The sequence below is a fragment of the Oncorhynchus masou genome, chromosome 9 (genome assembly GCF_036934945.1).
Source record: "Oncorhynchus masou masou isolate Uvic2021 chromosome 9, UVic_Omas_1.1, whole genome shotgun sequence".
Taxonomy (NCBI): domain Eukaryota; kingdom Metazoa; phylum Chordata; class Actinopteri; order Salmoniformes; family Salmonidae; genus Oncorhynchus; species Oncorhynchus masou.
In genome coordinates this window covers 23473981-23488691 of record NC_088220.1, presented here as the reverse complement: position 1 = coordinate 23488691, position 14711 = coordinate 23473981, and the positions used below count along the sequence as shown (strand labels likewise).

At 49.1% G+C, this 14711-nt stretch overlaps 1 protein-coding gene across 1 annotated transcript in view; it reads left to right on the top strand.

The window, feature by feature from the left end:
* Positions 1–6549: 6549 nt before the first annotated feature.
* LOC135545699 (slit homolog 3 protein-like) overlaps positions 6550–14711 on the top strand; it is a 450244-nt gene continuing 442082 nt past the window's right edge. Inside the window, exons 1-3 of the mRNA XM_064973499.1 lie at positions 6550–6651; positions 6811–6892; positions 7075–7284. Coding sequence (XP_064829571.1) covers positions 6858–6892; positions 7075–7284 — 245 coding nt within the window. The 5' untranslated portion in view covers positions 6550–6651; positions 6811–6857. The remainder of the gene's footprint in view (positions 6652–6810; positions 6893–7074; positions 7285–14711) is intronic.

The following is a 14711-nucleotide window of genomic DNA, read 5'->3' as shown; positions in this document are numbered from 1 at the left end:
TCCAGAATAGGACTATTCCCATTGTACAGGTTTGCACAATGTAGGTCAGAGCCAAAACAAATATTCACTGCGTGCCAAAATGTAAAGGAGAGAAAACCACCATTACTCTGTTCATGATTACCATGGCGTTCAGCATTCCTGTGCTCATCGGCCTGTGAGACGAGAGAGAAGGTGAAATCACTAACAAAGCCCAAGCAAATGTCCAGCGCTGCCGCGTTTAGGACATCAAATGAAGCGTGCCTCAACATCAGAGCAGGGTCAAAGGTGAGGCCCGTGATTGAAACCGCATCAGGTTGTGCATAATCCATGATGTCTGGATGGCTCCCACATGCAACAACTCTCCCAGGGATAGGGACAGCTTGTTGAATACCATACAAATAAATGTGAAAAAGTGGTTGGTTGTGGAAACATCTGGGATTGCTTTTTATTCCATATGTTTGTTCACCACCACCACCTCCAAGGAAGACAACATTCAGAAAGTATTTTTGTTCTCTTTTTTCTCTTGCACTCCCACAAAGATCTTATCTGGCAGTCTCTTTATTCTCTGAACGTCTGCGTTAAGCATAAGAACAGAGGATTTGGGAGAATTGCGGGGCCTGTGCTCCAATGTAATTGATGGAGACCTGACAGTATGGGCCTGGAGGTGCTTTCAGGGAATGGAGGCAAGGAGCAGTGAGAGTTGGCTGGTGCTGGTGGTTCCCTGATGCCTAACCACAGAGCTGTGCTGTATCCCTCCCTGTCCCCTCCCTACCTCTGTCCTCCTCTCTCTCCCTCCCTCTTGCCCTCCCCCTCTCCCCCCTCTGTCCTCTTCTCCCTCCCTCTGTCCTCTCCCTTTCTCTGTTCTCCTCTCTCTCCTCTCTCTCCTCTCTCTCCTCCCTCCCTCCCTCCCTCCCTCCCCTCCCTCCCTCCCTCCCTCCCTCCCTCCCTCCCTCCCTCCCTCCCTCCCTCCCTCCCTCCCTCCCTCCCTCCCTCCCTCCCTCCCTCCCTCCCTCCCTCTCCTCATCTGTTCCCCTCTCTCTCCTCTACCTCCCTCTGTCCTCCTCTCCCTCCTTCTGTACTCTTCTCCCTTTATGAGCTGAGACAATGTACACAAAATAAGAGTCTCTCTGTTGCACTGGTGAGTGGGGGCTGGCCGCTCCACTCCAACACCGCTGGGCACACATGGCACCTTTTACTGGGACTGGGACTGAAACAGGGGCTGTCTCACACAGTAAGCCTGTACCATTGACCAGCCAGCGCTCTGCCAGCTGGCCACTACAGGAACAGGCTCCTTTCCCCCTCCTCTCTCTCGCTATATCACACTGCGAGCCAGACAATAATATGAGCTGAGAAACTCTCAGGAGGTCTGGGGGACTGGGGAGAGCGGGCTACTTCCTATTCTTGTTTTGTTTGTGATATACTTGCACTAAACCCATTGGTACAAATTAGAAGTGAAGGTTAACAACTGTAGGGTTGATAAAAAAGAAAACAATTTATCTCTAAGAACCTTGATAGAAATATTCAGGTTGACGTAAAATGTAATGTGGTATTTTCTCAGTGAACCAGGTGATGAGTTTTACAGATAAGTAGGACTGGGATAAAATGTTTGTGAAGATTTACTGCGGTTCAAATGTTCTCTGTTACAAAACCACATTCCAGAACGACACGGTGCAATTCACCCCAACTGACAGAGAGTAAATGTAAGTATTGAGAGGAAATCCATATATGTTCCCTTTCGCTTTGCTCTGAGGTTCCAAAACCCTTATAGCTCTGAGATGGGCAGAGAGATTGACGTAACTGGTGGAAAGTTTGGATTTCTCTTTTTGTTAAAGTCATCCATTACAAGGAGCTCTCATTTCGAATGGCTTTTTTTCTCAGACAGGTCTTTGGCTAGTTCATGCTCAGCAGGCTGTGGGCCTCTGCTGTGCGAATTGATCTCCAATGCCAATTTTCTCCTATACACTGTCCATACGCTTCCTGGGCAGGCATTAGGGTTTTCAACATAAACCAGAAAAATCAGTTTTAACACCCTGGACTATCAGTAATCTGCAACCAGGGGCGGACTTAGTGATTTGGAGGCCCCAGGCAGAGGCCTGTCTGATTTATTTTACTGATTGTGATTTTCCTCTCTATGTCTTTCTGCTTCTCTCTGCTGTGTGTATCAGCCAACCAGACCGAATATTGATGATGTAGGCTAAATCAAGTGTTATCAAGTGTTAATCAAATATTATTCTGCTTTGGCAGTACTGTTGATATTAAAACGTAGCTACAAACACTCAACTGGTAAGCGCATCTCTCAAGCCATGCACCAGGCGCGTGTGAGCTCCGTACAGGACAGACTGGGGAAAAGGCTCCATACAAGGCAGACTGGGAAAAAAGGCTCCATACAGGGCAGACTGGGAAAAAGGCTCCATACAGGGCAGACTGGGAAAAAGGCTCCATACAGGGCAGACTGGGAAAAAGTATCCGTACAGGGCAGACTGGGAAAAAGTATCTGTACAGGGCAGACTGGGAAAAAAGGCTCCATACAGGGCAGACTGGGTAAAAAACTCCATACAGGGCAGACTGGGAAAAAGTATCCGTACAGGGCAGACTGGGCAAAAGTATCCGTACGGGGCAGACTGGGCAAAATTATCCGTACAGGGCAGACTGGGCAAAAGTATCCGTACAGGGCAGACTGGGCAAAAGTATCCGTACGGGGCAGACTGGGCAAAATTATCCGTACAGGGCAGACTGGGCAAAAGTATCCGTACAGGGCAGACTGGGAAAAAGCTCCATACAGGGCAGACTGAGCAAAAGTATCCGTACGGGGCAGACTGGGAAAGAGTTCCATACAGGGCAGACTGGAAAAAAGTATCCGTACAGGGCAGACTGGAAAAAGTATCCGTACAGGGCAGACTGGGTAAAAAGTATCCGTACAGGGCAGACTGGGTAAAAAGTATCCGTACAGGGCAGACTGGGTAAAAAGTATCCGTACAGGGCAGACTGGGCAAAAGTATCCGTACAGGGCAGACTGGGAAAAAGTATCCGTACAGGGCAGACTGGGAAAAAGTATCCGTACAGGGCAGACTGGGCAAAAGTATCCGCACAGGGCAGACTGGGCAAAACTATCCGTACAGGGCAGACTGGGAAAAAGCTCCATACAGGGCAGACTGGGAAAAAGTATCCGTACAGGGCAGACTGGGCAAAAGTATCCATACAGGGCAGACTGGGAAAAAGTATCCGTACAGGGCAGACTGGGAAAAAGCTCCATACAGGGCAGACTGGGAAAAAGTATCCGCACAGGGCAGACTGGGAAAAAGCTCCATACAGGGCAGACTGGGAAAAAGTATCCGCACAGGGCAGACTGGGAAAAAGTATCCGTACAGGGCAGACTGGGAAAAAGTGGGTAAAAGTCCGTAGACAGGGCAGACTGGGCAGACTAAAAGTATCCGCACAGGGCAGACTGGGCAAAAGTATCCATACAGGGCAGGCTGGGAAAAAGTATCCGTACAGGGCAGACTGGGTAAAAAGTATCCGCACAGGGCAGACTGGGCAAAAGTATCCGTACAGGGCAGACTGGGCAAAAGTATCCGTACAGGGCAGACTGGGCAAAAGTATCCGTACAGGGCAGACTGGGCAAAAGTATCCGTACAGGGCAGACTGGGAAAAGTATCCGTACAGGGCAGACTGGGAAAAAGCTCCATACAGGGCAGACTGGGAAAAAGTATCCGTACAGGGCAGACTGGGCAAAAGCTCCGTACAGGGCAGACTGGGCAAAAGTATCCGTACAGGGCAGACTGGGAAAGAGCTACGTACAGGGCAGACTGGGAAAAAGGTGCAACCAGGCGCGTGCGAACTCCATACAGGGCAGAACGTGTTGGGGGTAGCGAACTTGATTACAACTTGCGGGCAGTGGGTTCTGAACAACAATGACAAAAATTGTATATTCACTTCCATATATTTTTTTGTCTGGTGCTGGGTGGCCTTCAGACGAGTCTCGGGAAACTTGTGGGGGTCGTCGAGCAATACGGAGAGTCTCGTCTTTCCAAAGAGGGGTCATATTAGTGTGTAGCTCAAACCGTTCGGACGCTACAGATGTTTTCTTGAGAAGACCAATTTTTGGGATGTCTCCTGGTCTGACAAACACAGCGGTAACTCTGCCACCTTCCACCGCAGATATAGAAAGGATAAGGGAAAAGGGGATACCTAGTCAGTTGTACAACTGAATGCATTCAACTGAAATGTGTCTTCCACAGGTTGACATTGGAGTTTGCGATGGTTTGAGACTCAGCCAATGCCAAACATTTTGATAGGGATTTTTTTTATTATGCCTTGAGCGTAGCATCAGGGGGCCTCAAGCAGAGAAATATATTTTTGGGGGTTTAAATGAAAATATATATGTATATGCCCAGCTCATGAGGCCCCTTAATGATGTGAGACCTCATGGTAAATCTGCCAGTGGCTGCAACCTCCGACATACTCTTTCACTCTCAAATGATCTCTCTCTCTCTCTCACACACACACACGCACGCACGCACGCACGCACGCACGCACGCACACACACACACACACACACACACACACACACACACACACACACACACACACACACACACACACACACATACATATGGGAATGCCACACCTTCAAGGGAGCCCTAGCTCTGTTTGCGGTTTGTGGAGAGAGCGAGTCATGGCAGGCATGGACATCGTGCAGCCTGGACTGGTTAGTGCTTGACTGACCCTGAAGGAAAGTGGCCTTGAACCTCCAGGGTCCTTCCTCCTGGGTCCTCTTGGGTCCTCCTGGGTCCTCCTGGTTCCTCCTGATATCCATAGCTGTCTGAGAAACATGTAGAACATATCTGTCCTCGCCATGCTTGTTATCCACACTCATCCACAGGTGGAACGACAGAACATTCCTCATCCCTGAGATTAGAAAGAGGAAAGGGTGAAGAAGACAATAAATCCTCTCAGCCGCTCCCTAAACACACACACACACCTGATTTATGTGACCGCTGCCGTGTGTGTGCATGTGCGTGTCAGTAAAAGCTCTGCACACATGGTTCACAGCTTCGCCATATGCCCCTGACTCCAGATGGAGGAATGAGTTAACTCTTCACCTCGTTCTGAGAGGCATGGAGCTGCATCTGCAAACCACTGGCATCTGGGCCCAGATAGAGGGGTAGATGTGTGACCCCGGCCCACTGCTTTATCCAGACACCTTGATATAATAAAGATAGTGTGGGAAGAGGAAAGGGGGAGGAATGGGGAGAAGTAGAGTGTGGATGGAGGCAGAGAGAGGAGTCCAGGATGTCACAAATGTCATCTCAATTTAACTGAAAATAATGTAAATTGATTATCTGCTCAGTGTGTTATACAAGTCTCCTCTGTGGAGCTTTATCAGAGCGCAAGGAAGAAGAGTCTGATAGCCAATGTCTGATGCAGATGCTGGCTCCATCAGCCTAATCCGAGGCTACTCAGGCTTGTCTATGGTGTTGACAGAAATTAGAATATTTTCTGTTTTAGTCTGCTTTTAATCTGAATGTGTAACCTGATATGATATTAAAATGATATTTCCTAGTTATTACAAAATTGGCCATCATCAACCACCAATGCAAAGTTCAGATTTGACTAGATCCATAAATGTTGTGTTAGTTGTGGTTGTAGCTGTCAGAGAACATGTAAGCTATTGTCTGAAATACAACAATTCAATGGGAAAAGAGGGTTAGTTTAAAATGTATTTATTGGTCCATTTTAACACCAGATGAGGGCACTGCAGCTGCAAAATGACAGTAAGACAGAGACTGCTCAGTGAAGACTGGATGAGAGTTGTGTGAATGCTTCACAGGTCTAAACTGTAACGAGAGTATTGAAAGTGAGTTCTTGGCCACTTTCTTACAACAATTTCAATTTAGTTGAGATACAGGCCTATTGCTATTGATATAAGTAATTGAAGGAATTGCTTTTTATGGTCAGAATACTTGATAAAGCCTGGGTCAGCAAAATGAGAAAGTAGGCAACCATTCTTTGTTTCATTGCTGCCTTCAACTTAATATAGAGGCTACTGCATAACTATTTTTAAGCGGTGTCCTTGCCGTTGTCACTCAAGTCATTCTAAATGCATTGTCATATCCAGTTCTATTTTAACAACACCCTGCTACCAGAAACTCTCAATGAAGATTCACAGTATCTGGGCACAAATAGCCTAATTTAAAAGTACACTAGGCTATATCACCTCGTTAGGTAAGTAAAATCCACAAATATAACCTTCTCTGATCAAGTCCCGTTAGTTGCACATGCACACAAGTGTTGGACCTAAAATGGAAACTTCATGTTTTCTATGTAACTCATCAATTGCAAACTCATTGCTTGTAACTCATTCCACAATTCCATAGACCTTATTATTTTACTTACTGATCGTAAAGTGCACATGAGGGGCACTAAAAAAAAGTTAGAATAATAACTTATTTTCTGCTTATAGTGACATCAACGCAGTGCGAACCAGTAGGAATCTGAAGTGGTGAATTTGGGGGTTGGAAATAGGTATGAGTTTTCTCGCAGACTGCAGCCTACATTCGCTCCCCTGGAGTTCTGTTTCAAAATGGCATCAATTGGAATGGGACTGTGTGATGCATACTAGCTAGAGTTACCTCAACAACTGATAAACTGTTATCACATCTGAAACTTTATGTACTAAACTAATTGTCTATTGGATTTTTTTTTCTATGAAGCATTTGGGATGGTTACTGATGAAGATTGTTATAAGTGAAATGACGTACGCATTTGAATGAAGATGGTTTTGAAATTGCATTTTAAATATTTTTTTTTCATTCTCTAATATTTGTACAGTTTTGTATCAATGGTGAGGAAAAGGCAGAACACGCATCGGACTTTGAATGAGCGCAACTCCGCATCGATTTTGTTTGGGAAGGTACTTAACTTTGAGAAACTGATTTGATGTATTCATATTATTAGGTTCTGGACCTTTTAGCCTTTAATTAATTTAACTGCAACTATCTTTTATTGCGAGATAGTTGAGTATATCTTTTGGGGATTCCACCTTTTAGAAAAAAAACATCTTTAGTGTTTCGTTATTTTCGTTTTAAATACTAGTTTTGCCACGGTGAATACCATGTTACCGAATGTGCATGAGAAGTGGACGGCATATTACTGGGGGATATGGGTTCTGATGTGCGGATTGCTGTGCGCTGCCGTGGTGAATGGATGTCCTCACAAATGCAGTTGCTCTGGATCTCATGTGGATTGCCAGGGTCAAGGCTTCAGGACCGTGCCAAAAGGAATACCTAGGAACGCAGAACGTTTGTAAGTAACACAAACCCCTTCGCGCATCATCACACCACTGCTCTTCTGTCCATTTATATTGTCAGAGGCGAGATGGTGTATGAGTGGGTAGCCTCATTTAATAATATGCAGAGCCTGTTGATTGTGGTTGCAAACAGTAATACGGATATGAAGATGCGACACATCTGGCACCTGCCTTGCATGCGTGCCCAAGAAGGGTGCTTATTGCGGCCGCAATTCAGTGTGGTCCTGCATCTGCAGGAACCCATCTTTATACTTACATGGATCAATTCTTAAGTTGGGACAGGTGGGAGGTGGCAATGCTGCAATACAGTAGGTGGCGTTAATGCACAAAAACATTGGATGCCAGCCGCTGATAAACACCACAGAAGATGGTAGCTAGCTAGCAAGTACACCTGTAGATTGTGTCCTTTGCCCCGAACTGTCGGGCACTGTTTTTTTAACAACGGCGAGGGCAGGTGTTCGGCAGGTAGGAGCGAAGTGTGATACTGTGACACTGTGACAGCTAGCTAGTGCACGGTGTCGCCCTAGCATCCCGTCTGCGGTGCTAGCGGGAGGCAGTGATGACCGGTAGACAGTGTCCTTCGCTCCCGGCTTTCAGGTACGGTTTTTTCCGATACACATGTGTGTACATGTGGGGGACACCGTGTGCTAGCTAATTAACAAGGTAGAACGCTAACTAGGCGGGAGCAAAGGACAATGTGTGATATTTTAGCCAACTAGTCCTAAGGAGGACTCTGGTACACTCATCATTATTAGAGGCCATAAATGTTCTCTAGATCCTCAGTGTTTTTTTGCATATCCCAACTCCCCCCTCGGAGAGTGGGCCAGGCATAATCAACAGCGACCCTGGAGCAGTTAGGGCTCCCTATATATAGCTGACCAAACATTTATTTAACAGAACAAATACTTATTGTCAATGATGGCCTAGGAACAGTGGGTTAACTGTCATGTTCAGGGGTAGAAGACAGATTTGTACCTTGTCAGTTTAGGGATTTGACCTTGCAACCTCCCGGTTACTAGTCCATCACTCTAATCACTAGGCTACCTGCCACCCCATGTCAATGAATATAGCCGACCCTGTGTATAGCCGACCCTGTGTATAGCCGACCCTGTGTATAGCTTCCTCGCTTATTTCTTATTTCTTCTGTTTTCTTTATTATATACCTGGTTTAATTAGTTAAGCTATTTAATTACTTCACTGTTGGTAGAGCTTGCAAGTTAAGCGTGTCACTGTACTTGTGATTGTGACAATAAAACGGTGAACTATATACTGTTTGTTAACATATTAGATATGCCTAGGATTGTCATTGTATGAGTATGTCATGTGCATTGGCACTTTTATGAAATTTACTAGTAGTCTGATCTGTGGCTGTAACCTGTACTTTCTTTCCAGTCCAGTCAGCCTAAGCCCCATTAACCTGAGGACTTAGCAGCCTCGGACACATTAACCTGAGGACTTAGCAGCCTCGGACACATTAACCTGAGGACTTAGCAGCCTCGGACACATTAACCTGAGGACTTACCAGCCTCGGCCCCATTAACCTGAGGACTTACCAGCCTCGGCCCCATTAACCTGAGGACTTAGCAGCCTCGGGCACATTAACCTGAGGACTTACCAGCCTCGGCCCCATTAACCTGAGGACTTACCAGCCTCGGCCCCATTAACCTGAGGACTTACCAGCCTCGGACACATTAACCTGAGGACTTAGCAGCCTCGGACACATTAACCTGAGGACTTAGCAGCCTCGGACACATTAACCTGAGGACTTACCAGCCTCGGCCCCATTAACCTGAGGACTTAGCAGCCTCGGACACATTAACCTGAGGACTTACCAGCCTCGGCCCCATTAACCTGAGGACTTACCAGCCTCGGCCCCATTAACCTGAGGACTTACCAGCCTCGGCACCATTAACCTGAGGACTTACCAGCCTCGGCCCCATTAACCTGAGGACTTACCAGCCTCGGCCCCATTAACCTGAGGACTTAGCAGCCTCGGACACATTAACCTGAGGACTTACCAGCCTCGGACACATTAACCTGAGAACTTACCAGCCTCGGCCCCATTAACCTGAGGACTTACCAGCCTCGGCCCCATTAACCTGAGGACTTACCAGCCTCGGCCACATTAACCTGAGGACTTACCAGCCTCGGCCCCATTAACCTGAGGACTTACCAGCCTCGGCCCCATTAACCTGAGGACTTAGCAGCCTCGGGCACATTAACCTGAGGACTTACCAGCCTCGGCCCCATTTAACCTGAGGACTTACCAGCCTCGGCCCCATTAACCTGAGGACTTACCAGCCTCGGCCCCATTAACCTGAGGACTTACCAGCCTCGGCACCATTAACCTGAGGACTTACCAGCCTCGGCACCATTAACCTGAGGACTTACCAGCCTCGGCCCCATTAACCTGAGGACTTACCAGCCTCGGCCCCATTAACCTGAGGACTTAGCAGCCTCGGCCCCATTAACCTGAGGACTTAGCAGCCTCGGCCCCATTAACCTGAGGACTTAGCAGCCTCGAGGATTTAGCCCCATTAACCTGAGGACTTAGCAGCCTCGGCCCCATTAACCTGAGGACTTAGCAGCCTCGGCCCCATTAACCTGAGGACTTAGCAGCCTCGGCCCCATTAACCTGAGGACTTACCAGCCTCGGCCCCATTAACCTGAGGACTTAGCAGCCTCGGCCCCATTAACCTGAGGACTTAGCAGCCTCGGCCCCATTAACCTGAGGACTTAGCAGCCTCGGCCCCATTAACCTGAGGACTTACCAGCCTCGGCCCCATTAACCTGAGGACTTAGCAGCCTCGGACACATTAACCTGAGGACTTACCAGCCTCGGCCCCATTAACCTGAGGACTTACCAGCCTCGGCCCCATTAACCTGAGGACTTACCAGCCTCGACCCCATTAACCTGAGGACTTACCAGCCTCGGCCCCATTAACCTGAGGACTTACCAGCCTCGGCCCCATTAACCTGAGGACTTACCAGCCTCGGCCCCATTAACCTGAGGACTTACCAGCCTCGGCCCCATTAACCTGAGGACTTAGCAGCCTCGGCCCCATTAACCTGAGGACTTAGCAGCCTCGGCCCCATTAACCTGAGGACTTAGCAGCCTCGGCCCCATTAACCTGAGGACTTAGCAGCCTCGGCCCCATTAACCTGAGGACTTAGCAGCCTCGGCCCCATTAACCTGAGGACTTAGCAGCCTCGGCCCCATTAACCTGAGGACTTAGCAGCCTCGGCCCCATTAACCTGAGGACTTAGCAGCCTCGGCCCCATTAACCTGAGGACTTAGCAGCCTCGGCCCCATTAACCTGAGGACTTAGCAGCCTCGGCCCCATTAACCTGAGGACTTAGCAGCCTCGGCCCCATTAACCTGAGGACTTACCAGCCTCGGCCCCATTAACCTGAGGACTTAGCAGCCTCGGCCCCATTAACCTGAGGACTTACATTTACATTTACATTTACATTTAAGTCATTTAGCAGACGCTCTTATCCAGAGCGACTTACAAATTGGTGAATTCACCTTCTGACATCCAGTGGAACAGCCACTTTACAATAGTGCATCTAAATCATTAAGGGGGGGGGGGGGGGTGGTGAGAAGGATTACTTATCCTATCCTAGGTATTCCTTGAAGAGGTGGGGTTTCAGGTGTCTCCGGAAGGTGGTGATTGACTCCGCTGTCCTGGCGTCGTGAGGGAGTTTGTTCCACCATTGGGGGCCAGAGCAGCGAACAGTTTTGACTGGGCTGAGCGGGAACTGTACTTCCTCAATGGTAGGGAGGCGAGCAGGCCAGAGGTGGATGAACGCAGTGCCCTTGCTTGGGTGTAGGGCCTGATCAGAGCCTGGAGGTACTGCGGTGCCGTTCCCCTCACAGCTCCGTAGGCAAGCACCATGGTCTTGTAGCGGATGCGAGCTTCAACTGGAAGCCAGTGGAGAGAGCGGAGGAGCGGGGTGACGTGAGAGAACTTGGGAAGGTTGAACACCAGACGGGCTGCGGCGTTCTGGATGAGTTGTAGGGGTTTAATGGCACAGGCAGGGAGCCCAGCCAACAGCGAGTTGCAGTAATCCAGACGGGAGATGACAAGTGCCTGGATTAGGACCTGCGCCGCTTCCTGTGTGAGGCAGGGTCGTACTCTGCGGATGTTGTAGAGCATGAACCTACAGGAACGGGCCACCGCCATGATGTTGGTTGAGAACGACAGGGTGTTGTCCAGGATCACGCCAAGGTTCTTAGCGCTCTGGGAGGAGGACACAATGGAGTTGTCAACCGTGATGGCGAGATCATGGAACGGGCAGTCCTTCCCCGGGAGGAAGAGCAGCTCCGTCTTGCCGAGGTTCAGCTTGAGGTGGTGATCCGTCATCCACACTGATATGTCTGCCAGACATGCAGAGATGCGATTCGCCACCTGGTCATCAGAAGGGGGAAAGGAGAAGATTAATTGTGTGTCATCTGCATAGCAATGATAGGAGAGACCATGTGAGGTTATGACAGAGCCAAGTGACTTGGTGTATAGCGAGAATAGGAGAGGGCCTAGAACAGAGCCCTGGGGGACACCAGTGGTGAGAGCGCGTGGCGAGGAGACAGATTCTCGCCACGCCACCTGGTAGGAGCGACCTGTCAGGTAGGACGCAATCCAAGCGTGGGCCGCGCCGGAGATGCCCAACTCGGAGAGGGTGGAGAGGAGGATCTGATGGTTCACAGTATCGAAGGCAGCCGATAGGTCTAGAAGGATGAGAGCAGAGGAGAGAGAGTTAGCTTTAGCAGTGCGGAGCGCCTCCGTGATGCAGAGAAGAGCAGTCTCAGTTGAATGACTAGTCTTGAAACCTGACTGATTTGGATCAAGAAGGTCATTCTGAGAGAGATAGCGGGAGAGCTGGCCAAGGACGGCACGTTCAAGAGTTTTGGAGAGAAAAGAAAGAAGGGATACTGGTCTGTAGTTGTTGACATCGGAGGGATCGAGTGTAGGTTTCTTCAGAAGGGGTGCAACTCTCGCTCTCTTGAAGACGGAAGGGACGTAGCCAGCGGTCAGGGATGAGTTGATGAGCGAGGTGAGGTAAGGGAGAAGGTCCCCGGAAATGGTCTGGAGGAGAGAGGAGGGGATAGGGTCGAGCGGGCAGGTTGTTGGGCGGCCGGCCGTCACAAGAAGCGAGATTTCATCTGGAGAGAGAGGGGAGAAAGAGGTCAGAGCACAGGGTAGGGCAGTGTGAGCAGAACCAGCGGTGTCGTTTGACTTAGCAAACGAGGATCGGATGTCGTCGACCTTCTTTTCAAAATGGTTGACGAAGTCATCTGCAGAGAGGGAGGAGGGGGGGAGGGGGAGGATTCAGGAGGGAGGAGAAGGTGGCAAAGAGCTTCCTAGGGTTAGAGGCAGATGCTTGGAATTTAGAGTGGTAGAACGTGGCTTTAGCAGCAGAGACAGAGGAGGAAAATGTAGAGAGGAGGGAGTGAAAGGATGCCAGGTCCGCAGGGAGGCGAGTTTTCCTCCATTTCCGCTCGGCTGCCCGGAGCTCTGTTCTGTGAGCTCGCAATGAGTCATCGAGCCACGGAGCGGGAGGGGAGGACCGAGCCGGCCTGGAGGATAGGGGACATAGAGAGTCAAAGGATGCAGAAAGGGAAGAGAGGAGGGTTGAGGAGGCAGAGTCAGGAGAAAGGTTGGAGAAGGTATGAGCAGAGGGAAGAGATGAAAGGATGGAAGAGGAAAGAGTAGCGGGGAGAGAGAGCGAAGGTTGGGACGGCGCGATACCATCCGAGTAGGGGCAGTGTGGGAAGTGTTGGATGAGAGCGAGAGGGAAAAGGATACAAGGTAGTGGTCGGAGACTTGGAGGGGAGTTGCAGTGAGGTTAGTGGAAGAACAGCATCTAGTAAAGATGAGGTCGAGCGTATTGCCTGCCTTGTGAGTAGGGGGAAGGTGAGAGGGTGAGGTCAAAAGAGGAGAGGAGTGGAAAGAAGGAGGCAGAGAGGAATGAGTCAAAGGTAGACGTGGGGAGGTTAAAGTCGCCCAGGACTGTGAGAGGTGAGCCGTCCTCAGGAAAGGAGCTTATCAAGGCATCAAGCTCATTGATGAACTCTCCGAGGGAACCTGGAGGGCAATAAATGATAAGAATGTTAAGCTTGAAAGGGCTGGTAACTGTGACAGCATGGAATTCAAAGGAGGCGATAGATAGATGGGTAAGGGGAGAGAGAGAGAATGACCACTTGGGAGAGATGAGGATCCCGGTGCCACCACCCCGCTGACCAGAAGCTCTCGGGTGTGCGAGAACACGTGGGCGGACGAAGAGAGAGCAGTAGGAGTAGCAGTGTTATCTGTGGTGATCCATGTTTCCGTCAGTGCCAGGAAGTCGAGGGACTGGAGGGAGGCATAGGCTGAGATGAACTCTGCCTTGTTGGCCGCAGATCGGCAGTTCCAGAGGCTACCGGAGACCAGGAACTCCACGTGGGTCGTGCGCGCTGGGACCACCAGATTAGGGTGGCGCGGCCACGCGGTGTGGAGCGTTTGTATGGTCTGTGCAGAGAGGAGAGAACAGGGATAGATAGACACATAGTTAACAGGGTACAGAAGAGGCTACGCTAATGCAAAGGAGATTGGAATGACAAGTGGACTACACGTCTCGAATGTTCAGAAAGTTAAGCTTACGTGGCAAGAATCTTATTGACTAAAATGATTGAAATGAAACAGTACTGCTGGAGTAGGCTAGCTGGTAGTGGCTGCGATGTTGACACTACACTAATCAAGTCGTTCCGTCGAGTGTAATAGTTTCTACAGTGCTGCTATTCGGGGCTAGCTGGCTAGCTAGCAAGGTTGATTGCGTTCCGTTACTTTAAAAGAACGACAATAGCTGGCTGGCTAACCTAGAAAATCGCTCTAGGCTACACAATTGTCTTAGAAACAAAGACGGCTATGTAGCTAGCTAGCTACGATCAAACAAAACAAACCGTTGTACTGTAATAGTTACTACAGTGCTGCTATTCGGGGGGTAGCTGGCTAGCTACGTTAGAAGAACGACAATAGCTGGCCAGCTAACCTAGAAAATCGCTCTAGGCTACACAATTGTCTTAGATACAAAGACGGCTATGTAGCTGGCTAGCTACGATCAACAAATCAAACCGTTGTACTGTAATGAAGTGAAATGAAAATGTGATACTACCTGTGGAACGACGGAATGTTGACCGGGTAGTTGGAGTTCAATTCGGTAGAGGTTGGCTAGCTGTTGGCTAGCTAGCTAGCAGCATTACCTACGTTAAGGACGACAAATAGCTGGCTAGCTAACCTCGGTAAATTAAGATAATCACTCTAAGTCTACACACTCTAAACTGCACAATTATCTTGGATACGAAGACAACTATGTAGCTAGCTGACACTACACTAATCGAGTCGTTCAGTTGAGTGTAGTAGTTTCTACAGTGCTAGTGGACAGT